We start from the raw sequence: 19198 nt of genomic DNA, 5'->3' as shown, positions 1-19198 counted from the left end.
TAATTCTTAGTGTCCTTTTAAAAACAATTTGTATTTGAATCTGGAAGATAAGTAGCTGGGCAAAAGAGTTTTATAACAGCACCTGCTACTATTCTGCTCTTTAGGACTACATTTTTCTAGTTCTTTTCTCATTTAGGCAGTTTTTCTTCAGCAATGCTACTTACTCTGTTAATGTTACTAATGCTGCTGGTTGATAAAATTTGGCTTTTCATATGCAGATTCTCTACAGACCAAGAAAGTAAGAAAAGTGCCCCCAGGTTTGCCTTCATCTGTAAGTATTGTTGGTTGTTCTATCTTTCAGTAAACAGTTACCATTGGATTGCTTTCTTTGTGTATCGGTTACAAAGAGTAAAATTGAGCAGCAATAAGTTATAAAGCAGGGATAACTAACCTGTAGTTGCTGGACTCAAGCTCCATCAGTCCTGAGCAGTGGCCAACCTGGCTAATGCTGATGTGAGGGCTGTTTGAAAATCTAAGTGAGACTTGCACAACATAAGCCTACCAACCAATTGTGGCAATCTCTATAACTATTTGCACTGCTCTTCCTCTTTCTGGAGCAGGTGACATGTTGGAGTTTTTCATCCTCTTGCAATAAGCCGGGCATGTTGAACAGTCCGCTTTTACTGAGGCTGGATCTAAACACATTAAAAAAAATAATCAGGAAAATGATTTGTAAACCTCATAGTGGGAAATCATGTGGGAGAAAGACAGGACTCCACAGCACCATCTGGTGTCACAGTGTTATAATGCATATAAAGCACTTTTTCTTTACTAATGTAGCTGAGTCCTGAGTCTCCCTTAATATGAACTGTTGGAAGAGGGAAAACCTTCTGTGCTGCTGCAACCCAAGTCAGTGAGGAGAAGGGGAAAGAGTGAAAGAGAGATTGAAGGAAAATTGGAATCTAAGGAATGGAGTGAGGAGGAGGAGGAAGTGAGGAACAAATGGATTGGACAAAAAGAGAGGAGTGTGCTGTGGGGTGCACAGAGAAGAAGGGACTGCAGCTGTTGAAAGATCTGTGGGCAGGAAAGCAGGAAAAAAAAATGACAAACTGGATGCAGATTGCAGACCAGTCCTATGTACGCACAGAGAGGAGGAGGTGGGAAGCAGAGATGAGCATGGATAAAGGACTTCAAAATGACCTGTGGTCATGCACAGAGTAAAGGGGAGTTAACAGAATGCACACACACAAAATGCAAACTTAAAATTGTGGTAGTGATTTTCTATGTGTAACTTAGATTTATCCCTCTTGAGTCATCAATAATGCTAAAGTGGCCTTTGGGGTGAAGTGAGTGTTTTGCCCCTGGTTTAGCTACACCTTTGTAGTGCTTTTAAACATCTGATAGCAATGATTTGTAAAATATTTGTACACTTTTACCTACTTGTCCCTGTCATGCACATTTCTCTCATGGGAAGAGGGGTGGCCCAGGACCTATCTTCTATTCATGTCTTTTGATGTTTAATTAGTCATTATGTTGCTGAACAGGAGGACAGACAGATTAATAGCTGAGAATCCTAGAAATTTACATTGGTAATAATCCCAGTGGAGCTGAAGACATTAAGATTCGTAGGACATGTGCAGCTCGGCTTGCCTCAATAGGACTGTTATTAATATGCATAAATCACCAAGTCAGATGTTCCTTATGAAGCCCTTGTGGATTTTCAAGCCTTCATTAAGTCTTTTCTAACTTGAGCCTAACATCACGAATGTGAAAGCAACCGGTTTGTTCATCTCCCTTGCTCCAAAATGTGTCCTTTGAGAATAAAGGGCTTTAATTGGGGGTGGGGGTGGGGGGTTGGCTTGGCTTGGTAAAAAACCATCAATAAATGTGATAATCTAATGCTTTTTGGTTGTGTTGTGGTATTAAAAGTGTCTTATTCTGTAAAGAAAATGGTTAATACATTAATCTGTATTTAAAATCCACATCAAATGCAGGCAGGATTTTCCACCCATCCCTCCCTTTCAGAGCAAACAAGAAAGGAGGGAGAGATGCAGAACATGTTTCTTTGTTGTGTAAATGGAGGTGTTGGGCTTTTATTCAGCAGTACTTAACACATGGCGCAGGTGCACTTGGATGAGTCATAACTCAAAGCTGTGCAGGCTGAATAGAATGGGCTGCTGCTGTTGCAAAGGCAGGAGGAAATCTGTGGGTGCAAAATGGGCCAGATCTTTCCTTCTTTGGCATTAGTTCTGAAGTGGAGCTGGTACTCTGGTTTGTTTATGCCCTCCATTGTATTTCACAAAACAACTGAACCCAAGCTTCTGTTTTCATTTTTCTTCTGTATGTTGGGCAGACTGAGGGGCAGCTGTGTTATGAACTTGCAGCTTACCTGGAAGCCAGCTTACAGCTGGAGAGACTCTTAACAGATTTTGCTTGCATAAGCTCACGGGCTGAATAGCTGCCCAGTAAACTCAGGGTCACAATGGCAACCTCAGGAATCTTCCCCTCCCCCATTTCAGTTCCCAAGCAGGAGCTAAAAATAGACCAGCAGTTAACATTGAATCCCCTCATTGAATAAAAGAAGGAATGAAAATACAATTAAAAACCAGTGTCAATATTTAATACAAATGATGCACGTGGAAAAGAAATAGGAGGGATTTACTGCAAAAGGCATCTATGTAAGGAGTGGGAAACCTCGAAAGTCTTGCATTCAAAAGAGCTCCACAGACATAATCTCAGTTATCTACAACAATGTTTCCCCTCCTTCTCCTTAATCCTTTCTGTCCCAAATGTAACTACAGTTTCATTTCTTTTTCTCCCCAAACTTCATCATGCAGCCGATCTACTCAGAAGTAAGCTCCACCAACATCGACAGTAGATATGCATAGGACTGCAGCTTTAGAAGTTTGGTCTCATGCACCTTTACTATAAAGGAAGCCTAACTGTTCTGTGGTGCTTAATCACCAGTAAGCATCCTAGTTTTACTTGGTGTCTCTCAATGCTGCTCCAATTGAGAACATTCAGGCTGTTCAGAGGAAAGGGAGACTTTCACATCAAGGGGCATGTGAATTCTCAGGGTCCTTCTCAAGTCCTTTTTTCCCCAGTGGTTTTTGCCTAGTAAAAGTCCTGCTTTGCGTGTCCAGGAAAGCTGCTCTCTTGGTTACTCCATGGTCTTTTCTTTCTATGTCTGTTCTGCAAGGTAATGTTTGCCTCCTTCATGGAACTTGCAACTTCCTTCATGTGAGGATTGGGTGATGTTGTTGGTTGTTCTGCAGCTTCTTGAAGTATCAACAAGGATTGTCCAATGCCTTATTGCTAGTCAGTACCCTAATCATTTAATTAAGGGTGGGATGAAGAAGGACACCCCGTGTAGATAAAGTGGGATGAAGGGCTATTGGCCACTGACCTCACAAAGGTACTCAAGCCTTCATCTTAGCTGTGGCTTTCTCCAGTGTATTTGCTAAGAGGGGGGAACCATTTAGGGCTTGGCAAATTTCCCTAGATAAGGAATTGTTGCTGCTTCAGAGAAGGAATGTCTCTGATATTCCTCAAACACATTCAGTTTAGTGGAAGCCTCGAGAACAGATCCTTAAAAATTGAGTTGGTTCATACGAGCAAATACAGTCATAAGTAACAGGGTCCTAGATCATTAAGGGTTTTTTGGCCCATACCACTTCCTTTTTAAGAAAGCCAAATGTTTGCCTAATACATTACTACTACTATTACTAAGCTTTCTAGGGTTCCACCTTCTATCTGCCCCATTAAAGCAGTTCTGGGTAACGAGACTGATAATAGATGTGGAAGCTGATGGAACATTATGTAGACCGTGTTTCGGATGGTGGCTTCTAGCCAGATAACATTTGCACACAGGAATATACTTAGAAGGAACTCATGTGATTAAAATAATTTCAAAAGGCCTTGGACTTTGCATCAGACTCTGGCATAAATCCTGCTGCCAGGACTTTCATCAAAGGAAAAACTTGTAGGGGGTACTCTGTTTGCTGAGTGCTGTGATGCCAAAATAAATTTGGGATGTGCAAGAGGAAGGACACTGAGTGGCTTTTCTAGTGTCTGCCAATATCCAGTTTCCAGCAGTCTCAAATTTGTGTGTCAGTTTGCCAGGACGATCGTGTCTTTGAAGCCTGGCAGCCCCTTTTTGTATTTTCCATTTCTCTCTTCGTGCCATTTGAGCATAGCACTTCCCATTGCCATGATTTCCAAAAGCCAGTAGAATGCTCTGCAAAATAAGACTTCCTGTTGCTTCCTTTAAAACTTGCTACATGATCGTTTTGATTTGGTATACTTTTGATTAAAAGTACAGTATGGTATTCTGATTAGGGAGAAGGATTAGATTATACAGCCATCTACAGGAAACTTCCGAAACTGCAGCAGTACTTTGATACCCAATGATTGTATCTTGGCATGTAACCAATGCAATGGTTTATTAAGAGGATTTAAACAGGAAAACCTAAAGTTATAGAGTTTTGCTAGCAGAGGGATTTGTTTTCCCTTTTACGTTTTAAGATTTTATTTTAGTTGGGGTGTGTGCATTTGTCATATTTTGATGATTTTAGTTTAGTGGGGCTGAGACTTGATGATGGTTTTCCCTCTTCATAACCCTAGAAATCATGGACATCTAATGAAGCTGAATGTTTGAATATTCAGGACAGACAAAATAAAGTGCTTCACTCAACACATAGGTCAGCTATGGAATTAGCTCACACAAGAGGCAATGGTGACCACTAACTTTTATTTAGCTGTCAGTGGCTACTAACCATGATGATTGTGTTCTCCCTTCGCTGTCGGAGGCATTGTGCTTCTGAATACTAGCTGCTGAAAATCGTTGCAGAGTGCTGTTGCTCTCAGGTCTTGTTTGCGTGGTTTCCACAGACATCTGGTTGGTCACTGTGAGAACAGGATGTTGGACTAGATGGGCCACTGGCCTGGTCCAGCAGGGCTTTACATATGCTCTTATATTTCAATACCATTGTATACTGGATACATGCTAATTCACTTCGGTGGGTTGTAGGCTTGGGCTGTTGATGTTTCAGAGATGCTCTTTAATTTTGTTCATGGCATTTTCCAGGAAAGGGTAAGATCAAATATATTCCATTGTCTCCTGTTGCTCATTTTACACCAGACACTCAGATAGTATCTGCAGACGTCTTTTAATAAATGGGCACCACTTAGAACAAAGTATTGGACACCTCCTATCCTGGGCAATATGTGGGGTGGCTGCCATAGCAGCATTTCATATTATCAAGGCATCCTTCCAGACTCTACTTTGCCTCACTACAGTGGTGCCCCGCAAGACGAATGCCTCGCAAGACGGAAAACTCGCTAGACGAAAGAGTTTTCCGTTTTGGAGGTGCTTCGCAAAACGAATTTCCTATGGGCTTGCTTCGCAAGACGAAAATGTCTTGCGAGTTCCTGCGGGGTTTTTTTCCTCCCCCCCCCCTTTTTCTAAGCCGCTTATCCGATAAGCCGCTAAAAGCCACTAAACCGCTAATAGCGCTAATCCGCTAAGCCGTCAATGGGCTTGCTTCACAAGACGAAAAAACCGCTAGACGAAGAGACTCGCGGAACGGATTCTTTTCGTCTTGCGAGGCACCACTGTATCACGCATAGAACTCTCAAGCATAAGGGTTTTATAATTTAATAACTATGTTGTATGGGGGGGGCGGGGGCGGCTTCATGTCATGAGAGCCTGTGAAAAGGATTTAGGACTTCTAAATGTGATGAGTAGTCAGTACTCATCACATTTGAGAGCTTGAAAATATGCTGGTGGTCTCAAGCACCCTTTAAATGAAGAGGAATGTGTTACAGTTGGCATAAAAAGCATTGAAAAGAGGTGGGGAGAGAAAGAAAGTGATTTTCATATGTGGTGGCTGTTTCTTATTGTGAAAAAAAATATATCAAAACAGGTATTTTAAAAATAACATGTTCACCAATTTGGTTGCTGCTCCAGTTTCTGCTGTTCCTGAAAAATATGAGTATGATGTAGCTGTTGCACAGATTAAAAGTTCACTTTAAAAGCTGTAGGTACAAAAATGGTTTTTGTTGGGTGGCCAACACAATTACTCACATTTTGTGATCGGTAGCTTCTAGGAAACCCAAACTGCAAGGGAATCTCTGTGTGACTAAGTATTACCGCCTGCCATGTCACACAGCAGGTTGACATGCTTACACTCGAAAAAGTCTGTCAAGATTGGCAAGAACTCTTTCACCCCTGCAAAATATCTGTCAAGGCTTCATGAAGTGTACTGAGATTGCCAGGGATCACTTGACTAAAGTGTTCCTGTGAACTCTTCCAGATGGAAATTCTTACATTTGTCTGTCTTTGTCAGTCAAGTAGGTCTTAAACATTCTGTCATACTTTGACATAGAGTATATTCTTCTGAAAAACATCTTAATCCTAGAACAGTTGCTAACCTTTGGGGGAGAGCCTGAGTAAGATCTAAAGAGAGATTTAACATATCTTGCCTGCAGAAGTAAAACACTAGAGTGACATTGTTGTAAATCAAGCCATCTTAGCCAGTGCTTTGAGAACCCAAGAGGATCCATGTGGCCTCTGAGGGCGGACAGAGAGAGTTGCAAGCTGCTTGGCACGCCTGCGCTTGGCAGTCTGTATCCTGATGCTGTTTTGCAGCTGTTCCTCAGCCTGTTCAGTGGGTTTGTTTTTGTTTAGGCCCCCTTTAGGGCCAAGGCCTCACTAGGCAGCTTCCAACATATGAAAACACAAAATGCTTCATCAAAACACTTAAAATATATAATTATCACCGTAACAATAAACAGCATTAAGAATAGCTCTCAACAGGACAGTATCATTAACATGAGAAAAATGTTTTAGCTCCAATCCAGGAAAGAGCAGCATAGTAAATTTTAGGAAGAAGCAACTTGAAGATCTTCAAAGCCAAATTGAAGGCTTGTAAAGATGGGATTTGTTGGTGTTGATGATGATACTGTTGCTGTTGTTGCCTTTCCTGAGTGTAATTTCTCTTTTATCTACAAATGTAAGCAATACAATTAATAATGAACCTCATCAAAGAGCAGGGGGCAGCAGCCCTTTTCAGCTGTGGGCCAGTCCCTCAGACCATGTGGTGGGTCGGACTATATTTTTTGGGGGGGATGAACGAATTCCTATGCCCCACAAATAACCCAGAGGTGCATTTTAAATAAAAGAACACATTCTACTCATGTAAAAACACGCTGATTCCCGGACTGTCCACAGGCCGGATTGAGAAGGTGATTGGGCCACATCCGGCCCACGGACCTTACGTTGCCTACCCCTGCCATAGAGTGATCACAATGGCAGAAATCATACATCAAATGCTAATTTAAATAAAATGTTTTCGAAGACCATCCAAAAGCAGGAAGCAACAGAGCCTATTGGTTGTTTCCATGGAAGGGATTCCACAACTGTAGTGCCACCACAGAGAAAGCCCTGTCCCTATTCCTTTCCAGTTAGCATGTGCTTGACAGCAGAACCTTCAAGGCTGATCTAACAACCTATATTAAGTTTTTTTAAACAATATCCCTTTGGTCTGCATTTAATTAATTGCCATATAATATTGCCATATAACCTGCCATATAGTAAAAACATTAAAATGTATACATTTCTGTTCTTGATTGTTCATAATATTCATGGTAAAATATTCACATTTCAGCTCAAAACTGTTAGTAAATCAGAACATAGAAATGACCTGAAAGAAACCACAAAATAAGGATGCAAGTTTATTTTGAACAATCTCCCCCCCCCCGAAACCCCCCGTCCTGTCTACACACTGTATTTGAGTCTATGTATGTTATTAATATAAAATCAGTAAAAATAGTTTTTAAAATGTTCAGCATTTAGCTGCATTTGAGTATATTGTGTGATTCTTTGGACAGAATCATGGGCCTAGCCAGGGGGCAGCTGCTCCCCCAAATCAATTAAATCAATAAAAATACTTAACTAACTGAGGTTCTGCCCCCCCCCAGCAACATGAAGGCTGCACCCCCACAACATAAATTCCTGTTTACCGAAGTTGAGAATTCTTAGTAAGACTGATATATGGGTGTTTATTGATTGCATTTAATCTTCCTATTTTTATTATACCTTGCTTTATTTTTGTAAGGGTGCACTGAAATGAAATCTTAAGGTCTGAATTACATCATTCAGGGAGAAAAGAAAAGAAATATTAATTTTAATATTAACCAACATTAAAAAAAATTAAGTAAAAATGTCACTAAAATGAATTAGAAAAAATGTTTAAAACAGACAACTACAAGGCCAAGCTTTTTTTGTTATGTCAATTTAAATATAAATTATAGTATGTTTTTGTATGTTCATAACTATTAGACTGATGCGTGAATTCTGTGTCCTAAAGCACCACATTTTCCCCCTCAGCTCTTTGAAAGGACACTGGATGTCCTCTGACCCTGGGCTCTAACAGGCACCTAATGATGAAGGGCTTATTGCTTTTTTTGGTCCAGGAAGCAATTAGCTGTCTAGGTCCTCCTCCTCCTTCTCCCAGCGTGTAATTCAGCATTTCAAACCAGTGAGTGGCGTATTCGTGAAAGTTGGAAGCCGCTTTAGAGAGAACCAGATGGAAGTATGGCTAGAGATGCATGAAGTTTGGTCTCTGCTGCCACAAAAGCTCTCATTTAATTAAAACAAAAAAAAAAGAGATTGAATTGCTAAGGATTTACCATTGCTTCCCTTTTTGGCTCTGAAAAAAATGGCTTTTTTATTTGAGTGCAGCTGCAAACTACTGCCCTTTTGACTAAGGTGTAAATTCTTAAATCCTTTATGAAAGTCCTTGTTTGCTTGCATTACAACTAAAACTGGATTACTTTTGAAGGAAGATTTTACAGCATAGTTTCTAACACACGCACACCCTATTTTCCTGTATTAGATGGTTCAGTCCTATTTTGCATAAATTCTTTCTGAGTAGATGCATGTGTGCTTGTATCTGACTGAAGAATTGCTGTGTTTCATTTGGTGAATTGATGTCTTGGAGGGAAGCTGTGCTCTTAGACTGCACGCTGTGTTGTTTTTAGAGTGAACATGTATTGTGCGTATCCTGTACCTGGAATGAGCAGCAACTCTTTGATGTATTACTACAATGGAAAAACGGTAAGGGGACTTTCCTTTTGTTCTGATACTTTCCAAAGTAGTGTGGCTGGAAATGTTGTTTGTAGTCTCTGGACTGGTCTAGCAGCTAGATATACTTGTATAGACTAGAATACTTAGACTAAATTGCTTCAGTTAGTGCTATGATCGTTGCACATAACTTGCTTTTATTTTATGCAGCTGTTCTGTTGCCTTGAGAATGTCATTATTTCACTCATCTAGCAATGCATTTGAAAATGTGAAAGGCATTATTGCTGTTTCATGTAGCGGCGAAAGAAACTGAAACCGTTCCAGTTACTTGCTTTAAAAAAGTGAGTACAAAAAGTGAGGAATATTTCAGAAAGCAACTGGCTGACCAGGCTGCTGTTTCGCACTTAAGTGTTTGTGCTTCATTCAGATGCTGTCCTTACAAGTGATACCGTGTGCTTTCATTTTGAACATCTTCAATCTGATCCATAAAGTTGAATCCTCCTTTATACAAAAATGCTTTCTATAGCCTAGGAATGGTTTATAAATCTGCATCTCTTCAGATGTGTAAAGTTCTGGAACAATATGTACATTTTAGAGTTTGATAAGTATTGTGTTGTGCGTTGGTCTTTTGTCCATATGGCTATTGTGTAATGTAGACTGAACCTTCCACATTAAGTGCATTTTATGGTTTTGATGGTAATCAAAACTGATTTTAGACACCGCAGAAAACTAATCCCGCCGTGTTATGTGTCATGTAATGACTGCTGCTCACTCTGCAAAGTACTTAAAAGCTTTAGTCTTTTTTAGGATTTTACTAACGATGTACATTGGCAAATGGCATTAACTAGAAGAGATAAGTTGCAATTAATATTGAGGCATTCCTATGTTCTGCCTATACTCTCAAAGTATTGCCTCATATTTTATTGCCGTTGATTAGCAATCTGAGTGATGTGATCCAGTTTTGTTTTGTTTTGTTTTTAGTCTTTTAAAGCATAGTCAAACTTCAGTAGCATTGCAAAATGCTAAAGGTTTGGTAAATTGCTCTCTGGACATATCTAAATCATTATAAAGTGCATCTGAGTTACAGGCAACTTTAGGGAAACTTATTTTCTTTGGTGTCAACATCCCAAGCCCTCCAAATGGGAAAATGATTCTTTTTATGTCACCTCCTAAGTTTAAGTAGTTTTGCAGTTTTGTGTGAAGATGTGTATGTTGGAAAGAAGTAAAATGAAGTCTGCAGTTCCCCAGAAGCAATGGGAGTATGGCTTTCATGGAGTGTTGATTTTATTCTTTCTCTGGCTCTGAACATTCCTCTTTGTTCTGCAGCGAGGGGGAAAGCTTTGATCTTATTAAGTATTTCCAGGCTTGTAATGGATGGAAGTGCTGGTACTGTAAAGAAGCAAGCCTCAAGAATTGATAGCATCTGCTTGTTATGGTTCATGGGTGACGCTCATGAACTTGAAGAGCTAGAAATTGTATAACAATTCCATATCCTGGTGCCCCTTCTGTGTTGTGACACTTTAGCGTTTAGGCTTTATGGAAGCAACTCAAAAGGGGGTAGGAAAGAGAAAGGTTAAATCATTCTGATTCATTGGTGTATTCATATTTGTGGTGTTAAGTGGAAAATGTTGGCTTGTCTTCTGTTCTGCTCTGATTCAGGGCTTCATTCTGAAGCATGTTTTTGCCTTAATATTTGTCAAGAATAGCTAATACATTCCTAAAACCGTATCAGACTGAATCATGTCCAGCCACCTTCTTTGTAGTATTTGCCCAGTCTATAGTTAATAAAGTCTGGTTACATGTTTCAGAACTTCAAATAAATAACAGTTTTAATTGTTAAGTATCAGAAGATTCCGGCATGCAGTGAGGAACTGAAAGTTTCAGTGGCAGTGTATGATTTAGAAAAAGCTACTAGGGCTTTTTGGAGCCCATGGGAAGGCCTGCTGTTCATATCTGTAGCACTCCTTGACCTGTCCCCTTTTGATCTTTAAAGGAGGACAAAAGGTTAGCAAGTTAACTAATAGAGGCAATATAAGAACAAAACTGAAAGGGATTCTTTCAGTTATCTCTGGATAAGATGAAGGAGGCAATCCTTATAGGCTCTAATGTGTTGGGACAGAAATAAAGTAAAAATCAGATTTTGTTTGTTAGAATGAAATAAATGTGCCTCTTTATATTTTGCTACAGATCGGTATTTAAAAATTCAACTATTCCTCCAATAAGCCATAATATATTACAGACTTGTGGCTTAACCATAGAGCAAGAAGTAGTTTTGAGTAGTTTAATTCTAAAATGAAAAGTCAAGTAAGGCCCTCCCTGCAGACAGATGCAGTGTAAGCAATTTATCAAGCTAGTTTTCAGACAGAATTTTGTTTACATTTTGCTCTACCTATTTAAAAAGTAAGCACCCATCTTCTGGGAACAAAATGTGCATTGTGAGTGTAGGTAAGCCAGTTTACAGAAATAGGTAAAATGCTGTCACAGTGTGTTGCACTGTCTGTATCTCTTAGGCAACCTCTGTCAGATTATTTTTTCGAAAGGACTGTTGTACTGTGTAAAGAGGTCCGTGGTCTGCAGTCTCATAATAAGAATAAGAATAAAATTTTATTTATATCCCACCCTCCCCAGCCGAAGCTGGGCTCAGAGCAGCTAACAACAGTTAAATAATACAGCATTCTAAAATCAATTCATTATAAAATCAGTTCAAATCAAATTGATGGCAACCATTGGGCTAGAGTTCTGTGAAGAATTACCAAATAATTACCAAACAGAATAACCTGTTGACATTCTGGAGACAAAGGGTTGTGGTTAGAGAATAATTTCACTGTATTAATGCAGTTTTTCTTCTTCGTTGTATGCCACTTAATTCCACTTTAGCAACTGAAGTTGAGGTAATATCTTGCCCCAGCTCTGTGTTAAATATTCCCATGACAGCTGTCAAGCCCTGGTGAGAGAGCAGCTTTCTGCCAACTGGGCCAAACAAATTCTAAATCTGAGAAAGTGAATCCATACACACTGTGGTGATGTACCTAACATATCAGTAAATAGGGAAGAGTTGACTGGCAAGGAGCTGCGCATCACCGTCATGGACCCAGTTGTGCATTTTGGATCAGAGTCCTTTAATGATGAATGCAGGTGTTCTTTAGAGTCTGAATCTGACAATCAGACACACTGGGGTTAAATTTATATAATCAGTGGGATGGAGGGATAAAGATTTTCTTGAACTGTAAACTGGAAAGAAGAAGTTGTTTTTGAATTGTTCCCATGAGGGTGGGGGCGGACCTACATATAGAAAAATAGCATGTACAGTGGTGCCTCGCAAGACGAAATTAATCCGTTCCGCGAGTCTCTTCGTCTAGCGGTTTTTTCGTCTTGCGAAGCAAGCCCATTGACGGCTTAGCGGATTAGCGCTATTAGCGACTTTTAGCAGCTTAGCGGATAAGCAGATTAGCGGCTTAGAAAAAGGGGGGGGAGGGGAAAAAAAAACGCAGGAACTCGCAAGCCCATAGGAAATTCGTTTTGCGAAGCACCTCCAAAACGGAAAACCCTTTCGTCTAGCGGGTTTTCCGTCTTGCAAGGCATTCGTCTTGCGGGGCACCACTGTAAAGGAAAAGAGGAGGCTGAAGATTTCTCTTTTCTGTATGCAAGGAGATTTTTAGAGAGGAGGCTGCCCCCCCCCAAGGCTAAAGTGGTACAGTCATGGAAGTTTGAACACTTTGACCAACTGTAAAAACTGGACCTTTGAAATTAAATTGTTTTACGCCTCTCTTAGCCAAGGGTAAGGGGTGGAATCCAACATAGTAGCAAGGCAATCATTCCATCAGTGCAAGGAGTTCGGCTTGCACAACAGAATGTTCTTTCCCCCTCGCCACTCCCTGCACACCCCCTAAATCTGTTCAAGGAGTATCACCAACCCCCTAGAACAGATTTGGAGAGAGCATAGGGTGTACATGGAGGGAGAAAAGGGACAGAAAGTCTTGTTGCAGAAGCAAAAAATTGTTATGCTGATGCGACTCGTTAAGAGAATACCGCCCATGATTGATCATCATAGCAGATTGACTGTAAATACTTGAAATTTTGAGGGGGAAAGTTTCAGAAACCTGAAGCACCATCCTGTTCTTTCTTTTAAAAGACATAACTCCATTAATTTGAGTTAAGGTAAGGCATGCTTTCAGAAAGATATTATATTAACTTTCTAGGACTATCAGCATGTGGGGAGCAGAGAAAACAATCTTCATTTTTTATTTACTAATATATTACTGGATATCTCACATTTTTTAATAGTATGCCATATTCCCTCATAATTCCTTATACAGATGCTAAGTTGAAATAGGAGAAAATATCTTCATGTGTAGATTTGGGGAGGGGGAGTAAAATTTGCAGCAGCCGTATGCAATTGCTGCAAGAAATATTTGTGTCCTCTTTTATCAGTACATAACATATATAACATATAGTACAATATTAACCATGTCTACTCACAAGAACGTCCTGAGTAAGTGTAGTTAGTACTGCAGCCTATATTTATCAAGTAACTATGGTTAACAGATTTGGAAACGGCCGGGATTAAGAACTTGGTGTGTTACAAGGCTAAAGGAACAGTAGTTTCTCAGTCCATCTGAAACGGGGAGCTATGCTTAATTAGATATTTTCTTGTTTAATTGTGATGAACAGAAGAGCAGAGGGTCTCAGTGTATGAGCAAAAGGTTGATTTTTTCATCACCTTATGAAAATCAGATATGATTGTCTGAACTCAGTGTCTGTATCAGTTGTGTTTGGCTGACTCTAGATCACAATAAACATTTGCAAGTCAAGACTAAGAAGGGGGTCATCCAGGAATCTCCAGAAGCAAACTTGCTTGTAGCACTACACTGTTTGATTATTGTCTCTGCTGTGTTGTCTCTAGTAGATATTGTACTGAAGTAGCCCAGGAAAATGTTTCTCTCTTCTCCAGACATCTGACTTACAGATCTTTTCAAACTGATAAGATGATTTCCAGAGAAACTGCCCAATTTTCTGTTCTGCTGCATGAAATATATATCCATCCCACCCCTATTTGTCAATATATACTCCTATAAGTACATAAGGCCAGGGCTAGTTATTTCAAAAGAACTTAATTCATTAGGTAGGCTTTCATAGCACAAATTTGAAAATATTTTTTGCTGCTTTTAAAGATGAACTTATTGGGCACAAACTTCTTTTTAAAGTACCGTATTTTTGCACTGTATTCATTTAAGAACCACTCTTTATTCTGCAGAATGCCTTTAATAAACAGAAGCGTGTTAGCACTGACTGTTGTTACTTTGTTGTTTGTGCCACGAAATGCAGCTTGGATCTGGCATAGTTCAGGACTGTCAGAAATACCCATTGCCTGCCTTCTCTTGCATTACCTCAAATACATTTTGACATTGTCTGCAGCTGCAACAACACTGACTTTAAACCAATTGACCACACTAAAGAGAGGGATGAAGAAGAGAGCAGAGTCATGTTCTTGTTTTCTAAATGGCTTCAGTAGCCCTTGACCTTTCTTTAGGTATGGAGAGAGTGACTTCAGCACTTTCGTTTCAGAACATTTTTCCTGAATTTAGTCTATCTCTAATGGTAGTGTCTGAGAGTACAGAACCTGCTTGCATTTCTTAACCAGTCCTTCCCACCTGCCTTTAACTCCCGAATGTTTTCTTTCCCCATTTTGCATTCCCAAGCCCATCTACAGGTAAAGCGGGGGGGGGGGGGGCACTCCGTGTCCCTCTCTCTCCTGTAAGGGGGAGCATGAAACAACTTTAATTTCTTTTGAGATTTAAAGGTTTGCTTCCTCATTGTCCAGGGTTCTAGAATGGATAATTTTCAGTGAACATTTTGTATTCTTTTGTAGTTTCTTGACATCAGATAAGATAGCATTAATATATGGTTGTTCCATATTCTTTATATGTGAAGGTGCTGAATATTTAATATTTCCCTTCCAAATAATTTACCTGGCATTCCATCTATTTGCTGCACTGCATGCTTGAGGTGCTTTCCTAATTCATAAAAAAATTAAATTCTTAATGCTGTGCCTGCTATATACAAAGTCATGCATGATGGGTTCATTGTATTTGTAATTATTCCAAGGAATATGATGCATGTGGCAGAGCTTAACTTGACTGTTGTGGTCTGACAAAGACAATAAAGTGTGTGTGTGTGTGTGTGTGTGTGAGAGAGAGAGAGAGAGAGAGAGAGAGAGAGAGAGAGAGAGAGGTGTGTGTGGCTCACCCTTTCTTACATACCCATTTATTAGGGTAAGAGATATAAGCACTTCAGAGCTTGTAGGGATGCCAGGGAGGTCAGGTTAGCTGTTTATTGCAGACTGGAAAGCCTAGTCAGCTTTCTGTAAACAAAAAAGATGGGCTAGCTCAGCCTACCAGAGGAGGGTCTAAACATTGTTTTATGTTGTCTTGGGCTCAGAGATATGCTTTGCTGCAATCCACAGACTTCGAGAGCTGTGAGTGTAGAGCCTTGTGCACAGCCTCTGAAAGGGGTAAGAGAGACATGATTTTCAGAAGGTGGGTCATTGCTCACAAAGGTTTTGAATAGTTTACCATTTTGAAAGTACTCCAAACACTTAAAGAGCATGCTACCCTCTGAAGGCCCCTCTGTTTATCAACAGCCTCTCTGTGTATGTGCTTGAGTAAAAAAAAATTGGCATTTCTTCTGAAAAATTCTGAGGCTTGGGCGTTTCCAGATGTCTGGATGAGGGAGCCCCCAAACTGGGAACTGGCTTTTGAGAATGTCTTTTCATTAAATCTCAGGGTTCAGAGTCATATATCTTCTTAATAATGTACTGCAGCATAGATTTATTTAACAAGAGTTGTATATCACTGGATCTTCAACACATCTAAACAGTTTACAAAAAACAATATAAAACGTATATTTAAAATACAGGTAAACTCAAAAGTTGCAAACAACTTCACCTAAAATTTTGAAAAGTAAAAGCAGCAGTTTTTTTTAAAAAAATACGTATCAAAATTACATTTCTGAGTAGACATGCCTAAACAAAAACTTTTGCAGCAGGTGTTGAAAGCTATATAGTGAGGCTGCCTGCCTAGTATCAGTTGTCAGCTTGGCACTCTTGCTTGTTTAATTCAGGCTGAATTGTACCCAGTAGTTCTTTTTCTGGGTCCTGGTCTAAGTGCTCTAGAAATGGAATCAGAAGATGGGAGGCAAAAAAGAATGAATAAAGCTTAGAGGGAAATACCGTATTTTTTGTTCTATAGGACTCACTTTTTCCCTCCTAAAAAGTAAGGGGAAATGTGTGTGCGTCTTATGGAGCGAATGCAGGCTGCGCAGCTATCCCAGAAGCCAGAACAGCAAGAGGGATTGCTGCTTTCGCTGCGCTGAGATCCCTCTTGCTGTTCTGGCTTCTGGGATTCAGACTATTTTTTTTCTTGTTTTCCTCCTCCAAAAACTAGGTGCGTCTTGTGGTCTGGTGCGTCTTATGGAGCGAAAAATACGGTAGTTGTATTATTAATGGTCCATGAGGAGGTGAGAGCAGAACTTTAAGAGCAAGGCTTTGGATCTGTTCACCTGAGCCTACTTTGTGCTGGATTGGGTCCTATGCCTTGATTCTATTTAAAGTGAAGCATCTGCCTATATTTAAAGTCTAAAATACCTTCATTGTCAAGTTGTAATTATAAGCACAGATCTCTTTACTCGTAGGCTGCCTAATCTCAGTATCCCAGTAATTCTTTTCTGTTCTTGTATTTTTAAACTTTTGTTTGTTGTAACAAAAAATAAAACCTGCTTTTAGCTTGCGAGGTGGGGCGGGGGTAAGCTGGCAGTCATCTGCAGGTGATCAAATGACTTAAGAGACCTGGTTTTAATTTGTGGGCGGTTCTGACTGTAACAAAGGAAAGCTCGCTCTTTTTTGTGGAATTGGCAGACTTTTTCACCACATCTGGAATTTATGAAGCCTTTTGAGACCACATCACTTGTGTTCTGCCGCAAGAATTCTTTGATCTTTGGAATCCAGACTGGAAGAAGTGCAGCTTGATATCACTGCAGCTATGTTTTTGGAAGCTATACTTAAGACACTGGAACACAGCAAAACTATATAAAGTTGTGTGCCTGCACTAGAACACTTCTGGTCCTTTTTGAAAGGACCCTTTTCCTCCACTTTTTATTATAAAAGTGGTCTGTATTATATTGCTGTCACAGATTTGTTGCAGATAATTTTTTTCTTTTCAGTTTCTCCTTGCACTGATTATTAAACTGAGCTTCAGACGTGCTCACAAGAATTGTTGAACATTTTCCCAGTGCAGTTTCAAAGTAGCGTGTTTTTGTCACTGTTGGCTTTTAATATTCATCTCCATTTCTGCGTTCTGTAAGTCTTATTGAAGGAACTGCAGTACATGCTAAAATGTTTAAGATTCAACTTGTAAATTAAGTATTCTCTGTCTGCCTGGTGTCTTTGGATTCTGAAGATTTAAAATTGGGCATTTGGTTACTAAGTATGTGTGGGTGTATACAATGCATGCGATGAATGTACTAGTGTACTTCCTGTAAATTGCAGCAAACTGTACTGTACAAAATTAAATCTGTCAGGCTCTCCACTGCAGACAAAAAACATCAGCGTTCTTTTAAATTGCTTTTAAAAGTTGGTGGCTTCTGTCATCCTCCTCTTCCAAGTGCACAAAACAGCTTTGAGATCAGTTGACTACTGTGTAGAATGTTCAGTTGTGCAGTTCCTTTTTATTACTTTTATAACAGTAAAACAAGCAGAAAGATCTTACATAGTCCTTTTAAGAAGACAGTAACTAAGATGACTGTGTCATTATTGTCAGCTCTCATTTATCCAACAAGGGAAAATCATTCTTTCCAAAGTCAGAATGGTAATCCATAGCTGTGAGGGGAGGGACAGGGGAGGGCAGCCCTGTCAGGGAGGTTGCAGGTTGTTCTTTAAGTTATTGCCATTCGCAGGCGGGATGCAGAGAGACTCTTGGATTACGCGATGCAGAAACCACAGGCAAACAGACTGCGTGGCACACTTGGAAATAAGCAGGAAAGTCCATGGGTGGATTTGACAGTCTCCAGTTTGATCACAGCAGCTCATCAGATGTAGACTAAACCCCAAAATCTTGCTACATATACACTCAGATACTACATTTAGCAGTTGTTACTGTTTCAACAGCCATTACATAGGATTATTCCCCCCCCCTGACAATTTATTGAAAAGTAAAAAATATTTACAACTCCTTAAAAATAAAAAGGAAGTATTTACTATTCAATTACATTACGTAAATTATATAAGAATAATGTGGATTGGTCTCAAGAAAGGAAACGTGGATTATAGTTAAAGTGAAGGCAGCTGTGATTAAGGTTCAGTCGGCATTGGATAATTTTGATCATATATATTGTGATTTTTATGTTGATTTTTTTCTGTGAACTGCCCTGAGACTTCCGGGTATAGGGCAGTATATTAATAATCATCATCATCATCATCATCATCTTTTTGTTCTCTAGTAGGAAGATGTAGTTAATGTGATATATTGATATTTCATTGTGAAATAAATTAATGGAATGTTAATGAATTAATCTTCTAAAAAAATAGTTTTGTTTTGATGTATCAGGTTATGTATTACTTGAGCTTGCCAAATATTGACTTCTTAAATGCAGGTAGGAAAAAGCAATTGGAATTGTGAGATGTCATTAGTAGCCTTCATTGTGAATATTTATTGCATTTCAAAGCACAGCACATTTTAAGAATCTATCAGAATGAGATAATAACGTTAAGCTATACATGCCAGATTTTGAAGTGCTTTGAGCTCCTCGATTAGTAGGTAACTGAGTGATTCATGTAAGTTGTATGTAAGAGAAGTTAAACAAAAACATGTAGTACATGTGCACACACACAATAATTAAAAGTTTTTTTAGAATACATTTTGGACTAGATTTGAAATTGCAGCACTAATTACTATACACCTTGTAAGCAAAATATCTTCACTTTATACGACACAGTTGTTCACTTGTTGACTGCAGTTGAAAGTATCTGGCTGATTCTCAAATGATAATGTTCCTCATTGTATTAGCATGAAATATTTAAAGCATGACATTCTGAAGCAGTAGGCCGTGTGTGTGTAGCCTTTCCAGACTTGTAAGAATTTGCTTGTTGAGATTCTGTTTTACTTGCAGAAGTGTGGTATA

The 19198-nt window shown here is 39.5% G+C and overlaps 1 protein-coding gene across 18 annotated transcripts in view; it reads left to right on the top strand.

Moving 5' to 3' along the window:
- TCF12 (transcription factor 12) overlaps positions 1-19198 on the top strand; it is a 143315-nt gene that overhangs the window by 86057 nt on the left and 38060 nt on the right. For 15 of the 18 annotated variants that reach the window (XM_079953268.1, XM_079953263.1, XM_079953261.1 and 12 more), the window contains exon 9: positions 219-271. In XM_079953268.1, coding sequence (XP_079809394.1) covers positions 219-271 — 53 coding nt within the window. Of the gene's footprint in view, positions 1-218; positions 272-8758; positions 9059-13164; positions 13184-19198 lie in introns of those variants that run through there. The other 3 variants (XM_079953258.1, XM_079953259.1, XM_079953260.1) reach the window with 3 other exon arrangements.

Source organism: Podarcis cretensis (assembly GCF_951804945.1).
Source record: "Podarcis cretensis genome assembly, chromosome: 14".
Classification (NCBI taxonomy): Eukaryota; Metazoa; Chordata; class Lepidosauria; order Squamata; family Lacertidae; genus Podarcis; species Podarcis cretensis.
The sequence above is the reverse complement of the archived record's forward strand: the minus strand, read 5'-3'. Positions and strand labels throughout refer to the sequence as shown.